This window comes from Chiloscyllium plagiosum, unplaced genomic scaffold (assembly GCF_037043375.1).
Source record: "Chiloscyllium plagiosum isolate Xiang-an unplaced genomic scaffold, Cpla_swu_hap1 HiC_scaffold_3, whole genome shotgun sequence".
NCBI classification, from domain to species: domain Eukaryota; kingdom Metazoa; phylum Chordata; class Chondrichthyes; order Orectolobiformes; family Hemiscylliidae; genus Chiloscyllium; species Chiloscyllium plagiosum.
Window position 1 is genome coordinate 2,208,946 of NW_028270141.1, and position 15,407 is coordinate 2,224,352.

Consider the following 15,407-nt stretch of genomic DNA (forward strand, 5'->3'; position numbering starts at 1 on the left):
CCTCCAGCCAGTCCAGAAGGAAGAAACAATCTGCCCGTTATGATTTTTAAGAGGAAGCCTCTTTATCGAACACTTTATTCCAGCAGAGAACTCGAGCTGTTAGCTTGGCAGCAACTGAAAACCTCTCGCTAACTGAAAGCAAAACTGAAACCCTTCCTGGGTCTATGTGTGTTCTAATCTTTCCAGTCATGATTCTTTTGTCTCGTTTGAAATAACACCCAGCGCTAACTCTAAACTGCCTATCATTTCAGCACTGCAAAGGCAACTTCCTCTTCAAGAGAAACAGCGCAGAACACCTGTCTCTTACAGGCACACGTGTCTCACATACAAACGTGTAGAAACCCAATTACACGCACTCTTCTTGAAGAAATAACTAGTTCATGCCTTGTACTTGTATATGAAACCACTTGACCTAACCTCTGTCTGTCCCCAACCCCAAAAGGAAGTCTATGAAGCCAAATCATCCACCTGCTCTTTGCATCAACCCATCTTCATCCTACTGCATGGGCGCTATATAAAGACTGTGCTCTCACTAATGACTTTGTCTTCGTTTTCAAGTGCTGTTGACATTTCTATCCTACAGCGTGATTGGCGATGAAGTCTTGGCTGTTGCTAAGAATGTAAGCAAGAAATCCAGGGACAGCATTGAATTTGAATTGAATTGAATTGAATTTATTGTCACATGTACTGAGGCACAGTGAAAAGCTTTGTCTTGTGAGCGATACAGGCAGATCACAGAGTTAAGTAGCATAGATAGTAAATAATAGGTCAACAGCAGCAAAAACAAAAACACAGGTACAGGCGAATGTTAAGAGTTTGAGAGTCCATTCAGTATTCTAACAGTAGGGTAGAAACTGTTTCGAAACCGGCTGGTGCGTGTGTTCAGGCTTCTGTACCTTCTCCCCGATGGTAGAGGTTGTAGAAAAACATTGCCAGGGTGGGATGGATCTTTGAGAATGCTGGCGGCCTTTCCTTGACAGTGGGCCTGGTAGATGGGGTCTATAGAAAGGAGGCCTTTATGATTGGCCGGGCCACTCCCTGTAACTGTCTCTGATCTTGAATGGTACAGCTGCCACACCAGGTAGTGATACATCCAGACGGAATGCTCTCGATGGTGCACCTATAAAAGTTAGTAAGGATTCAAAGTTTGTGCGAAGATTTGTAGCTCGGGTGCTCGTTGTTGTGGTTCTGTTCGCCGAGCTGGAAGTTTTTGTTGCAAACGTTTCGTCCCCTGGCTAGGCTACATCATCAGTGCTTGGGAGCCTCCTGCAAAGCGCTTCTTTGATGTTTCCTCCGGTGTTTATAGTGGTACCACTATAAACACCGGAGGAAACATCAAAGAAGCGCTTCGCAGGAGGCTCCCAAGCACTGATGATGTCGCCTAGCCAGGGGACGAAACGTTTGCAATAAAAACTTCCAGCTCGGCGAACAGAACCACAACAGTTAGTAAGGATGTTCACCATCATGCCAGATTTTCTCAGCTGCCTGTGAAAGAAGAGTCGTTGTTGGGCCTTTGTATCCAGTGCATCCACATGGAGAGTCCAAGAAAGCTTGTTGTGGATGACCACTCCCAGGAGCTTAACACTCTCCACTCGTTCCACCTCTGCACTGTTAATGTGTAGGGGGGCATGAGTAACATCCCGCAGAAAGTCAATAATGAGTTCCTTGCTTTTGTGGCATTGAGTGCACCATTTTTCCAGGTCTTCCACCTCCCATCTGGAGTCTGTTTCATCACCATCTGAGATTGGTGATGTCATCAGCAAACTTGTAATGGCATTAGTCTGGTATTTGGTGACGCAGTCATGCGTATACAGTGAGTACAGTAGAAGGCTAAGTACACACCCCTGAGGGGCTCCAGTGTTGAGTGTTAGTGAGGATGAAATATTGTCCCCAATCTTCGCTGATTGTGGCCTGAGGGTCAGGAAACTGAGGATCCAGTTGCAGAGAGTGGGGCTTAATCCGAGATTATTAAGTTTAGTAATCAGTCTCGAGGGGATAATAGTGTTGAAGGCTGAACTGTAGTCAATGAGTAGGATTCTTATGTAGCTGTTCTTGGTGTCAAGATGCTCTACTGAGGAGTGAAGGGCAAGTGATATGACATCTGATGTGGATCTGTTGGTCTGATAGGCAAATTGGAGTGGGTCAAGAGTAGGTTGGAGCTGATTAATGCCATGACCAGCCTTTCAAAGCACTTCATGACCACTGAAGTTAGGGCCACTGGGCGGTAGTCATTGAGACATGCTGCATGAGCCTTCTTAGACACTTGAAACAGGCAGGGACAGTGGCCTGCTGCAGGGAGAGGTTGAAGATGTCTCAGAAGACCTCTGCCAGTTGATCTGCCCTTGTTCTGAGTGCACGGCCTGGTACTCCGTCTGGTCCCATCGCTTTCCTTGGATTCACACGAAGGAAACTGACCTGACCTCTGATGCAGTGACTGTTGGGATAGGTTCATCAGGACTTGTCGGAATAGGTGTTACCTCTCCGCTGAAATTCTGCTCAAAGTGAGCGTAGAAGGCGTTGGGACGATCTGGGAGGGATATGTCATTGTCTGCTATCTTGCACTGTCTCTTTTTAGAATCCGTGATGTCATTCAGTCCTCGCCATAGTCTCCGAGTGTCTGTCTGGGTCTCTAGTTTGGATCGGTGTTGGTCCCTGGCTGACTTAATAGCTCTGCGAAGGTCATACTTGGATTCCTTATATTTGAGTGGGTCTCCTGATCTGAAGGCCTCACGCCTGGTTTTTAGCAGGTTCTGTATGTCCTGATTCATCCAGGGTTTCCTGTTGGGGAACAACCGGATTGACTTTCTCGGTATACAGTCCTCCACACACTTGCTGGTAAAGTCTGTGACGGTGGTGATGTACTCATCCAAGGTACCTGTGGCCTGTTGAACACGGCCCAATCAGCTGATTCCAGACAGCTCCGGAGTTGTTCCTCTGCCTCCTCCGACCAGCACTCGGCCTGTATCCCCAAGAGGGTCTCCTGCTTGAGCTTTTGCCTGTAAGCCGGGAGAAGAAACACGGCATTGTGGTCGGGGTTCCCGAAATGAGGACGGGGGATGAAGGTTGTAGCAGTGGCCTAAAATGTTCGGGCCCCTGGTGGGGCAGGTAATGTCCGGGTGGTACTTGGGCAACACCTTCCTTAGATTGGCTTGATTGAAGTCGCCAGTTACAATAAACAGGGCCTCGGGGTGTTCCATCTCCAGGGTGTTAGTGATGTTCAGCACATCCAGAGCTTCCCCAACATTTGCTTGTGGCGGTTAGTATAGCAGCGGGAAATTCCCGTGGGAGATAGAAGGGACGGCATTTGATGGGGAGCAATGGCTGCCCAGGGTTGCAATGTCGGTGCACCACAAGTTGTTGATTAAAAAGCAAACCCCTCCACCCTTTGTCTTACCCGAGGACGCTGTACGGTCCATACGATAGATAGAAAAACCATCAGCCTGAAGCACGCATGGATGGGTTGAGCCAGGTTTCTGTGAAGTAGTGTGTACAGCAGTCCCACAGTTCACGCTGGAGGCTGTGATCTGCGTTCGTCCATCTTGTTCTCCAGAGATTGTACATTTGCTCGGAGTAAGCTAAGAATGGGGGGAGTCTTGAAGCCATGTAGTCTTAGTCTTACTAGCAGACCGGCACGCTTACCCTGCTTTCTTGCAGGTTTCTTACATTTGAGTGGTTCAGTGGTCTGGTGGAGCGGATTGTGACTGCTTCCAGATAAGTGATCCTTCCTAGGACCCTGTGGAGCAGGTGGGTTGCAGTTTAGTGTATTTTTGTAGGTCTGCTTAAGACCCGGTGTAGCAGGCAGGAGGGAGTTTTTTACAGGAGGGAGTTTGCTTAGGACCCAGTGGAGAATGTTATTGGCTTCAGTATTTAAGTTGGTCTTGGATGCATTACAATTATTACATCATTTTATCAGCAACAAATGAAGGGGAGACATTACAAAGAATGTTTCATAATTAGAATGAGAGATGACCTGATCACTACTTGTGAGTTGATGTTTCTCAACAGGGGAGTAACAGAGTGAGCAATTTGATGAGAAATTACTCAGTTGTGCCATGCTTATTATTTTGATGAAAATACTGCATAATCTGTACATCTCCAGGCTCTTTATTAAGGTGAGGAATTAGTTCAGTTTACTTTATATCCAAAGGTGTCTATATTTAAATACAGCATTTAGCGAATGTACATAAAAATGACATACAAATAATTACTTTGATTGATGTAGTACAAATAACTGTGACAGGCTTGGGATACACAGGCAGTGTTCATTTATTTTGGATTTAAGAGCAAGTTTTTGCAAGGCTTTCTTTTGCAACATGTTGTAATGATTCAACTTTCAAAATATACATGGAATGGCATGTAAGCACTAGGTTCTTTGTATCTCCACATGAGGGCAATGTAGTCTACATTGTCTTGGATTACACAAATTCCAGACGCTTTACATTTTCTTCTCAAATCTTTTTGTCAATATCTCACCCTTGGCTTGAATAGGAAGTATTTTGGAATATCAGTATGAACTTCTCCCACTTGCCTACCAATGGCAATCTCATTTTCAACCAGCGAAGCTTCAAACTTTGGAATTCCCTCCCAAAGTTTTTTTGCTTCTCCACTTCCCTCCTTTTAAAATTCTTCGTCACAGACTCTACTTTGACCAAGCGTTTGGACACTGTCTCCTCTTTTGCCAAACATCTTATTTTTTGACAATAAAGTACTTTTGGGTATTTTCCTGTGTTGAAGATGCTGAAATGACTGACCAGTATTGCTGCTGTTTTAGAGAAAAAAAAATCCTTTTCAGTTTGATCTGTACCTGATACTGACAAATGGGACTGGAAGACTTCCAGGTTGGGCTAGGCAATATGTTCATGTTGTCCAGACGGGGTAGACATGTTGATGTTATGGATTACAAGAACAGTATTTGCATGTGCTTGCAGTTGCTTTGGTAGGAAGGTTAAGTTAATCTTTTCTAATGAACATTTTTAACTTGACAGTGTAATGTGCTTGTAACTCAATGTTATTTTAGGGCATAGGTTTAGGGTGGGAAGGGAAAGATATAAAAGAGACCTAAGGGGCAACTTTTTCACGCAGAGGGTGGTACGTTATGGAATGAGCTGCCAGAGGATGTGGTGGAGGCTGGTACAATTGTAACATTTAAGAGGCATTTAGATGGTTATATGAATAGGAAGGGTTTATAGGGATATGGACCGGGTGCTGGCAGGTGGGACTAGATTGGGTTGGGATATTTGGACCGAAGGGTCTGTTTCCATGCTGTACACCTCTATGACTGTAAGCAACATCTTACAGAAGCCTATTAACTGGATTTCAGCAAAGCATGGCATATTTGGTATGACCTGAGGAAGAACTCTGGGGTTTTGGTGAAATTTTAGTTCCGGATGCTGGAAACCTTTTATAAAAAATGATTTGTTAACATTGGAAATAGGACTGTTGACTTTGACTTTGTTTTAGAATGCTGTAGCATTAATATGTTCGGTGTTGTTTGTTTTCTAATGTTGTGGGATGTTGTCGGGTGCTTTGGTCCAATTGTCACAGCTGTTAGTGTGTGAGCAGAATATTCAGAGCAGGTTGATGGGTGCAAATTGACCTGCAGTCTCCTCTGCAAGATGTAAGCTTTTATTAAAAAAAGGTTTATTTTCAGCTTTGTTGTTACAGATCATCAACCAGGCAGGGTATGATCTCAAGGAAGAGCAATGTAACTGTAATAGTGTTATTGATGCAGTGCGATGGAGGTCTGTGCCATATAGACTGCCCTCTTCACTTGTTTCTGTTGCTATAAATTCTGTTCAAAATCCAGAGTGAAATATCAAAGGCACTATGCTAATTGTCAGATCTTCACAATCTATCAGGAATACAGTCATGTGCTGATGAAGTGAAAGATGATAGTTCTAGGAATATTGCTTATTTATTCACTTTACAACTAAAATAATGAACTCTCCGACATTGCATTACAGAGGTGTGAAATTAATCCTGATGTTGAAATAGCCCTAAAAAAGCAGATTGCATATTTAAGATGTTGAATCATTTGTGCTACAGGGTCCAGGCATACAGTACATAGAATAGAGTGGCCTTTATTCTGTCACCAATTACAGTGGCAACGTAGATGCAGAAGTACCTTGGCACAGCTTCTTTCTTACAAGATTTGTTACGGAGATAAATTGTCCAGAATTACAAAAGAAAGTTCAGTACAGCAGGCTGTGCAAGCACCCAGCTTCCAATCTGCACCAGGCCCAGGCTCCGCAACACACCAGGCAGGGAGGCCACCACAGGAGGACGGTGTGCCGGTGAGGGCGAGGAGGACACCGTGTCAGTGAGGGGAGGGAGGATGCCGTGCCGGTGAGGGGGGGGGGGGGGAAGGGTGATATGCCGATGAGGGGAGGGAGGATGCTGTGCCGATGAGGGGAGGGATTACGGTGCCGGTGAGAGGGAGGAGGACACCGTGCCGGGTGAGGGGGAGGGAGGACGGTGTGCCGGTGAGAGGGGGGTGGACAGGGTGCTATGCCGGTGAGGGGAGGAAAGGATGCCGTGCCGGTGAGGGAGAGGGAGGATGCCGTCCCGGTGAAGGGGATGAGGACACCGTGCCGGGTGGGGGGAGGGATGACGGGGTGCCGGTGAGAGGGGGGTGGGCAGGGTGCTATGCCGGTGAGGGGAGGAAAGGATGCCGTGCTGGTGAGGGGGAGGGAGGACGCCGTGCCGGTGAGGGGGAGGGAGGACGCCGTGCCAGTGAGGGGAGCAAAGGATGCTGTGCCGGTGAGGGGGAGCAAAGGATGCTGTGCCGGGTGAGGGGGAGGGAGGACGCCGAGCCGGTGAGGACGCTGTGCCAGTGAGGGGAGGAAAGGATGCTGTGCCGGTGAGGGGGAGCGTGGATGCCGTGCCGGTGAGCGGGAGGGAAGATGCCGTGCCGGTGAGGGGGAGGGAAGACGCCGTGCCGGTGAGGGGGAGCGTGGTTGCTGTGCCGGTGAGGGGGAGGGAAGATGCCGTGCCGGTGAGGGGGAGGGAAGACGCCGTGCCGGTGAGGGGGAGGGAGGACGCCGTGCCGGTGAGGGGGAGGGAGGACGCCGTGCCGGTGAGGGGGAGGGAGGACGTCGTGCCGGTGAGGGGGAGGGAGGACGCCGTGAGGGGGAGGGAGGACGCCGTGCCGGTGAGGGGGAGCGTGGACGCCGTGCCGGTGAGGGGGAGCGTGGACGCCGTGCCGGTGAGGGGGAGGAGGAAGCCGTGCCGGTGAGGGGGAGCGTGGACGCCGTGCCGGTGAGGGGGAGGGAGGACGCCGTGCCGGTGAGGGGAAGGGAAGATGCCGTGCCGGTGAGGGGGAGGGAGGACGTCGTGCCGGTGAGGGGGAGGGAGGACGTCGTGCCGGTGAGGGGGAGGGAGGACGTCGTGCCGGTGAGGGGGAGCAGGACGCCGTGCCGGTGAGGGGGAGCAGGACGCCGTGCCATGCTGGTCGGCCATGACAGGAGGTGGCTGATGTGGTCAGGAGTCATCACCAGAGGCTGGGAATCATTGCTCACCAATGGTCAGGAGTCGAAGGGACAAAAAGGAGACAAAGATTAAAAATACTAGGAGGAAGAGAAGAGAAAGAGGAAAAGAAGCAAAGGAGTGTGCGGAGCGAACGAGCTCTGGCTGCTATATGCTGTACTGCCACCATCTTGCACCTTGAGCTCGTACTAAAATAGGCCTTTTACTGTCGGCCATTTGTCCTGATAGTAAATGAAAATTTATTGCTGGTAAGTAAATTCTGCTAAACATTATTAAATACTAGCTTCTTGAGGACTGATTTGATTTTGTGTTTTTCTTTTAACGAAGGAGATTGCAATTGTAATTAGATTGAAATTAACAGGTTAAATTTCAGCTGGTTTTAATGTTCACTGGTAAATTTAGACTTTACCTTACAGTAGGAATAACAGAAACCGAAGTGGTCGAGTGTTGTGGATTTTCTGGGAATTCCATGGTAAAGGCTGTGCTAGCATCACTATTTGTTGGGGCAGCTGCTGATTGTGTGCTGTTGCAGTCCAGCCTTTATTGTACATTTCTGCTGGAGTCAAGGTTTGGAGCAGAGTATTGTCACATACATCTAGGGAGATACGGTGAAAAGTGTTTTATCGCCATAATCTGGTGCCATTTGAGTTACAAAATGAATAAAAAGGAATTACATAAGTAGAGTTCATCTCTGTACAAACACAGCTCCAGGCTCTCTGCAAGATGTCCAGGGCCTTAAGGAAACTCCACCCTGTACAGCACTGATAACCCTGCCAAGAGTTCATGTTTCAGGCCTCCCACAGTCAGAAGTCCTCACTCATAGAGTCGGTAAACCTGGTAAAACTAGTCCATGCCTGCCAGCTATCCTATATAAATCTAGTCCCACCTGCCAGCATCCGGCCCATATCCCTCCAAACCCTTCCTATTCATATACCCATCCAAATGCCTCTTAAATGTTGCAATTGTACCAGCCTCCACCACTTCCTCTAGCAGCTCATTCCATACACGTACCACCCTCTGCGTGAAAAAAGTTGCCTCTTAGGTCCCTTTTAAATTTTTCTCCTCTCACGTTAAACCTAGTTCTGGACTCCCCAACCCCAGGGGAAAAAACCTTGTCTATTTACCCTATCCATGCCCCTCATGGTTTTATAAACCTCTATAACATCACCCCTCAGTCTCCGATGCTCCAGGGAAAACAGCCCCAGCCTATTCAGCCCCTCAAACCCTCCAACCCCAGCAACACTCAGGACACCATCACTGCTGACTACCTGCTGAGTCCATGATCTGGGCCTACTCGACAATTTTGTACCTTGAAGGAGTTAGCTTTGTAAATCTATTCTGCTTCCAAATTCTATCAATCCTTTGATGTCATTCTCCATGTACAGTGTACAAGCGTCATTAGGTGGTTTCCTTAAGGCCCTGGACATCTTGCAGAGATGAACTCTACTTATGTAATTTCTTTTTATTCATTTTGTAACTCAAATGGCACCAGATTATGGCGATAAAACACTTTTCACCGTATCTCCCTAGATGTATGTGACAATACTCTGCTCCAAACCTTGACTCCAGCAGAAATGTACAATAAAGGCTGGACTGCAACAGCACACAATCAGCAGCTGCTCCAACAAATAGTGATGCTAGCACAGCCTTTACCATGGAATTCCCAGAAAATCCACAACACTCGACCACTTCGGCTTCTGTTATTACAACTTTCTAATTTGGCCCGTAACACAGCAGACACTGCCATAGTTTGACCACAAGTAACAAGAATACTGTTTGATATACATTTGCTTTAATTTTGGTCTCACTGTGGGGGATGGGAAAGTAACCCATGGGCCTAGACCACATCATGGTGATAGTGCTGGGACTATCACATGCTCACTGTTACTGAGGAAAAAAATCAACACGCAGTTAAAAGTAGGAATCAGGAATCTGTCACCTTTGTGTGAGTCCTGATCCTCCACAGGTCTTCTGGCATTGTCAGCACTTTGCTGAGAGTAGGAGTTTAAAACTCATGGAAGCATTGGGTGCTGTCTGAGCGTTCAGTATTTTAACAGTGCAACAAACCTTCAGTCCTGTCATACAACCTCTCTAGGATTGATAACTTACCTCAAAAAACTCAAATTCCTGTAAATTTTAATAATTTGCTAGAGATTTATATTTAAAAAATTCCTTTAAATTCTTTCTGCGTATTTCATATTCTATATGTCACTCGATCATGAGTTTATCTGGTATTTGCTGACTTAAGTGAAGATTCTTCCTTTCAGTTGGTTGAGGAGACTTTGCCTTGCTGTCTATCCCCCACAGATCCTGCCAGGAAACAGCACTAAAATGGCTCTCCATTTACCTTCAGTTATCCTGCAAAAGCTTATCAATAAACTTTGTGCAGTTGTAAATGTAATGAATGGCAAGTGCCATTTGTTTGGAACTGACTGCAAAACTGGGTGATTGTATCACCATTTATTGAGTAGTAACAGCTTCATATCTGAGGCTGCGATTTGAGGAGATAATTTCAGCCCAGAGATTTGTGATCTCTTCTTTCAGACATTAAACCAAAGCCTCAATCTCTTCCCTCAACTGGATGAAACTCCGCAACACGTTTCAAAAAACAAGAAACAACTTAGAGTTACTTGGTGTCCTGCCCAAGGCTATTTTTCTTCAAGTGAAACCTTAAATACATCAGATTATTTGACCAATTAATTTGCTCCTGTTTGCAGGACCTAAACGTGGACAAATTGGTTACATGATCTCCCTAGATCGCAACTGTGCGTCTCTTCAAAAGTACGTTCAAATTGGTTTTGAGGCTGAGATCAGGAGCAGGCACTAGAGAAATGCAAGCCTTTATGTGGTGTGACAGCAGCTGTGACTGACAAACATCTCCTGTTATGAACTGCAGAGCAATCCTCCATCCCAGTGCCTATCAGTCTGCTGTTATCGATTCTGACCTAAGGACTACACAGCTTGCTGCATGATGAATGTATTCTCTGTCAAGGTGCCATGGTTTTGTCAGTATTCATGTGCAGAAGTTGATGGCTATAATACACGAGTTCACTTTTTAAACATTTATTAACACTTTGAGACTTGGTGACTCTCATCTGGAGGAAGCATTGCGTTTAAACTCTATGCTAAAAGTTGCAAATAAAGTGTGCTGATTTGAACAAAGTCAGTCAACCTATAACCCAGTCTGATAGCTTTGAGCTTCATTAATTGCAAATAATTTAACTTCAAAAAGCCTTGTTAATAAGATGTGTTTTAAAAAGTATCAGGTGGAATGATAGTTAGAAAAGTGTGGTTTATTTGCTTTAAACATGGAAACAGAATTGGAGTGAGATTGGAAAGTTCCCACTTCTGCTGCATTGGAAGAACAGAGTAAGGAAAATGTTTTACTGTGGGGGAAACCTAAGGAAAGTTAACTCTGATTTCTCTCCACAGATGCTACCAGACCGGCTGAGATTTTCCAGCAATTTCTGTCTTTGTTTGAGACAACATTGTCCACTTTTTCCTTAAGTTGGGAATTACATTTCTGGTTTTGTTTGCGTAGGAACAGATAGTTTGGAAATTATCTTCACTAGATAATTATACATTTCCTGTATTACATGGCCAACATTTGAGCACTAAATAGTGATATTCTTAATTTTCAGAAGAAAATTACCTTAAATATGTTTTTGGACACAATGCTGGCTGACCCTCCCCCACAGTGCCTGGTCTGGTTACCACTTATGCACAGACTTGCCAATGTGGAAAATGGTAAGTTTGCAAGATTGTTATCTCGCAATATTAACATTTAGAAACTGTTGCAATGAAAATTAGTCTCTGCCTAATCTCACCTTTAATCAGTGCTCACCAATGTGTGAAAATGATTATCTAATAAAGTATACCATAGCTCCTTGGACATCATTACCAAATGCTCACTTCCATCTAGAAAGACAAGGGCAGTAGATATATGGAAACACCAATGTCCTGGTAATTTCCCTTCCAAGCCACTCACCATCCTGATTCAGAAATATATTGCTGTTCCTTCACTGTCACTGGGTCAGAATCCTCCCTCAGGGCATTGTGGGTCAACCTACAGCACATGGACTGCAGCGGTTCAAGAAGGCAGCTCACCCCCACCTTCTCAAGGGCAACTGGGGACGGGCAATAAATGCTGACCAGCCAGTGACACCCACGTCCTGTTAATAAGTGAAAAGAGCATTATATTATCAAACACAAATATGGAAAAAGATACGCTGTCCACCTGAAAGAGATCTTGATTACCTGAATACATTGGAAAGCATTTTAAGGCAACATCCCACTGCTCAAGATTAATTGTTGTCATTGTTCTGTTTTTGTAAATGTATTCCTTATGTTGAATCTCAGCTATAAGCATATTTATATTATTATAAGCTTTGTAACTAACTGAAAACGATTATTGGAGGGAATATCAATTGCTCAATCCAAATCAAGTATTCAGAAGATCTCCCTTCAAATCTTTATTGGACACTGAAATCTTTTAGCAAGTAGATCAGCAATAACATTTTCTTTTCCTACAGCATCTTCAATACAGAGAAATATCCAAAAGCATTTGATAATCTAAAAATTGACTTTGAAAAACTGAAGGAGATACTTTGAAGGGATGGCCAAGAGCTTGGTCAGTGAAGTGGTTCTGGAAGACAATGTTAGGGTGGAGAGCAAAGGAGCTAAGGCCCAGTGGCTGGAGGGAAGTTGCTGCTGGAAGGGCCAAGGGAGTCAAGTTAATGCTGACATTCTGAAGTTCTCCCACTTTAACATGCAAAGGATGCAATATTATCAAAAGCAATTTACAGAGAGGTTATGAAAGAAGATTTCTGGTCTTCTGAATAAAGAATCCCTACAGCATGGAAGCAGATCATTCAACCCATTGAGTCCACACCAATGCTCTGAAGAGCATTCAACCCAAACCCATCCCACTATCCTATCACTGTAACCCCTCATTTCCCATGGCTAACCACCCTAGCCTACACATCCCTGAACACCATCTACAAACCACCTAAGCTGCATATCTTTAGACTGTGGGTGGAAACCAGAGCACCTGGAGAAAACCCAGACAGACAAAGGGACAATGGGCAAACTCCACACAGTCACCCAAAGATGGAATCGGGCCCTGGCACTGAGAGGCAGCAGTGCTAACCATTGAGCCACCGTGCTGCCCTTGTGACAAACAGATTAAACCCACCCACCATTATTAGTAAATAGGTGCAGAAGTATCACCTATTGAAGGACAGGACTGCTTCCAAAGGCTGAGTGACCTAGTGCAGTTCCTATTTTTTTTTAGATTAGATTACTTACAGTGTGGAAACAGGCCCTTTGGCCCAACAAGTCCACACTGACCCTCCGGAGAGCAACCCACCCAGACCCATTCCCCTACATTTACTCCTTCACCTCACACTACGGACAATTTAGCTTGACCAATTCACCTAACGTGCACATTTTTGGACTGTGGGAGGAAACCCACGCAGACATGGGGGGAATGTGCAAACTCCACACAGACAGTTGCCTAAGACGGGAATTGAACCCGGGTCTCTGGTGCTGTGAGGCAGTAGTGCTAACCACTGTGCCACCGTGCCGCCCATGTCCTTATCATGAATATTGAATGCACTATCCAAGTTGACTGATCACTGAATGCAGCTGGTTTGTGCAACCACGTTTAGTGACATGTGTTAGCTGTTAAAGCTGTTAGGATATCCTTTCCCATCTTTCCATAAACACAAGAGACTTGGCATCATCCTCAGCAGGAAAGGATGGGATGATTTTATAGTTTTCTGAATGCTTAGTTATCCTTTTCATATCCCAGCCAACACTCATCTCTTCTGTTTATCATTAATTCAGAGAATTGGAAGTTCTATTTTAAAAAAAAGTATCCTGTACAATGGATGAATTTGAAGCAATTAGAAATATATTGTCTACCTTAATCTGGTTTCAAAACATGACTACTATTACAGTGCAATTTAAACTTCAGAAATTTGACTATGCACATTGGCTTTTAATTATACAGTTTAGAATACAGTGCAGAATATAATTAAGCAAAAAGATTGTGCATTTGTAATCCAAGCAACATGTGCTCAAAGTGCCAGAAAATACCATAGATATGAATCTCTGCTGTATGAATGATACTGTAGAGTGATTGAGGGAATCTGAAGTACATTTCCATTTGATGTAATTTGTTTGTTAATGTAGTGTTCCATCCAGTCGAGTGCTCATACTGTCGCAGTGAAAGCATGATGGGTTTCCGCTACCGATGCCAGCAATGTCACAACTACCAACTTTGTCAGACCTGCTTTTGGCGGGGTTATGCAAGTGGCTCCCATAGCAACCAGCACCAAATGAAGGAGCACTCTTCCTGGGTGAGTGAAAGGATCTACAACATTTCGATCGATCTCCAAATTTCCAATTTAATCTTTGCAGGAAAGATGTGTACTTTGGGTCCACCTAATGACTCGGTCTGTTATTTCCTTTCTTTAACTGTACTTAAGTCTTGTGGCAACAGTTTTATTGATGAATTTGCTGTCGAGCTGGATGATTTCTTTGATCGTCATGTGGTATGATTGATCATTTGAACATGTTCACCATTTTACATTCCATTCCGAATTCCTGGGAAGTCACGGATTAATTACACGTACCATCTGTTCAGTGGTTATATTGGAAGTTTAGATGCTGCTGAATCTAGTTGCATCTGTTTTCTTCTCATTTACAAATGTTAGAATTTTTATTATTCTAACATTCCAGCCATTGCTTCCACTCTGTCTCGTTCAGCTGATGTGAACTGTCTTCAAAATAGTAACAGTCTCCAATCCAAACCTTAGGGAAACACTGCAAAAATCTCAAATATGTTGTGCTCCTTTGTTTCCTATTTTAAAACTGTTTTCTGCCTTTTATGACCCATAAAGCCAACCATTAGCCATTAATGTGCAGTTTGTCAAATGATTCCTTGAAGACCAAACAAGCTAGGTTGCTTTACTCTTTTCATATTATCCTGATGGTGAGTTAAAGATGATCTCTAACTAATGAATCTATACTGACTATAAATAGATTGTGCTTTTCCAGAGGGGATTGTAGTTGGAAGTAGAGATGAGTGATAAAGCATGTTTGGAGCTTGGATGAGCAGGAGAGGCAAACTGAGCTGAGAGTATAATAGCGCACATATTACAGCAAAATTTAATTCCAAATTGTTGGAACTCAGTTGGAGCATGTTCTCATTTATGCATTTGAAAATGATCTGCTTTTATTTTGGTAGATGAAAGGCAACATAATATAAAACAATTTTAAAGATTTTATCATGCCTTACTTTTCTTGGTCAAATTTTCATGAAAAGTAAGACCTTATTTGTATTAAAGCTATTTTTTTTAAAAAGTATTTTTTTTTTGTCATTTTTAGGACAGAGATTAGAACGTTTTTCCCTCAAGTGGTGTAGAACTTTGGAACTTTTTCATAAAAGGTTCATTGAATATTTTTAAGACAGAGTTAGATAGATATTTGTTAGCTAATGGAATCAAAGATTCTTGGGAATCATGGAAATGTGAAACGCCAACAGATTGATCACAATTTTATTGAATGGGCAGGCTCAAAGGGCCAGTTGGCCTTTGTAATGGTCAGTGCAAATTTGCTTGATCTATACATAATAATATACCATTACCTGCTTTTGCAGGTATAAGTTCATGAAAATATTCTCATATAGAATACATTGTAAATATAAACCAAGTAGATTTCACTTTATAAAAAAAGAGTTTTATCCTGAAATGTGCAAACTAAGGTGAAGTGCTTAGTGGTATCTCAAATTTGGACAGAGCTGAAGACACAAGCTTGTTAATTTGGAAGGGTTGGTTCAACTTTGGGAAACAGCTTTACTTCCTGAAGCGTGATTTCAGGGCCAAAATAGGAGTTACAGCCAATATGTTTAACCATGA

At 44.2% G+C, this 15,407-nt stretch overlaps 1 protein-coding gene across 13 annotated transcripts in view; it reads left to right on the plus strand.

Annotated features, from left to right (window-relative positions):
• LOC122540353 (dystrobrevin beta) overlaps window positions 1–15,407 on the plus strand; it is a 539,648-nt gene that overhangs the window by 168,135 nt on the left and 356,106 nt on the right. For all 13 annotated transcript variants that reach the window (XM_087976966.1, XM_087976969.1, XM_087976975.1 and 10 more), the window contains exons 7-8: window positions 11,127–11,232; window positions 13,681–13,847. In XM_087976966.1, coding sequence (XP_087833092.1) covers window positions 11,127–11,232; window positions 13,681–13,847 — 273 coding nt within the window. The remainder of the gene's footprint in view (window positions 1–11,126; window positions 11,233–13,680; window positions 13,848–15,407) is intronic.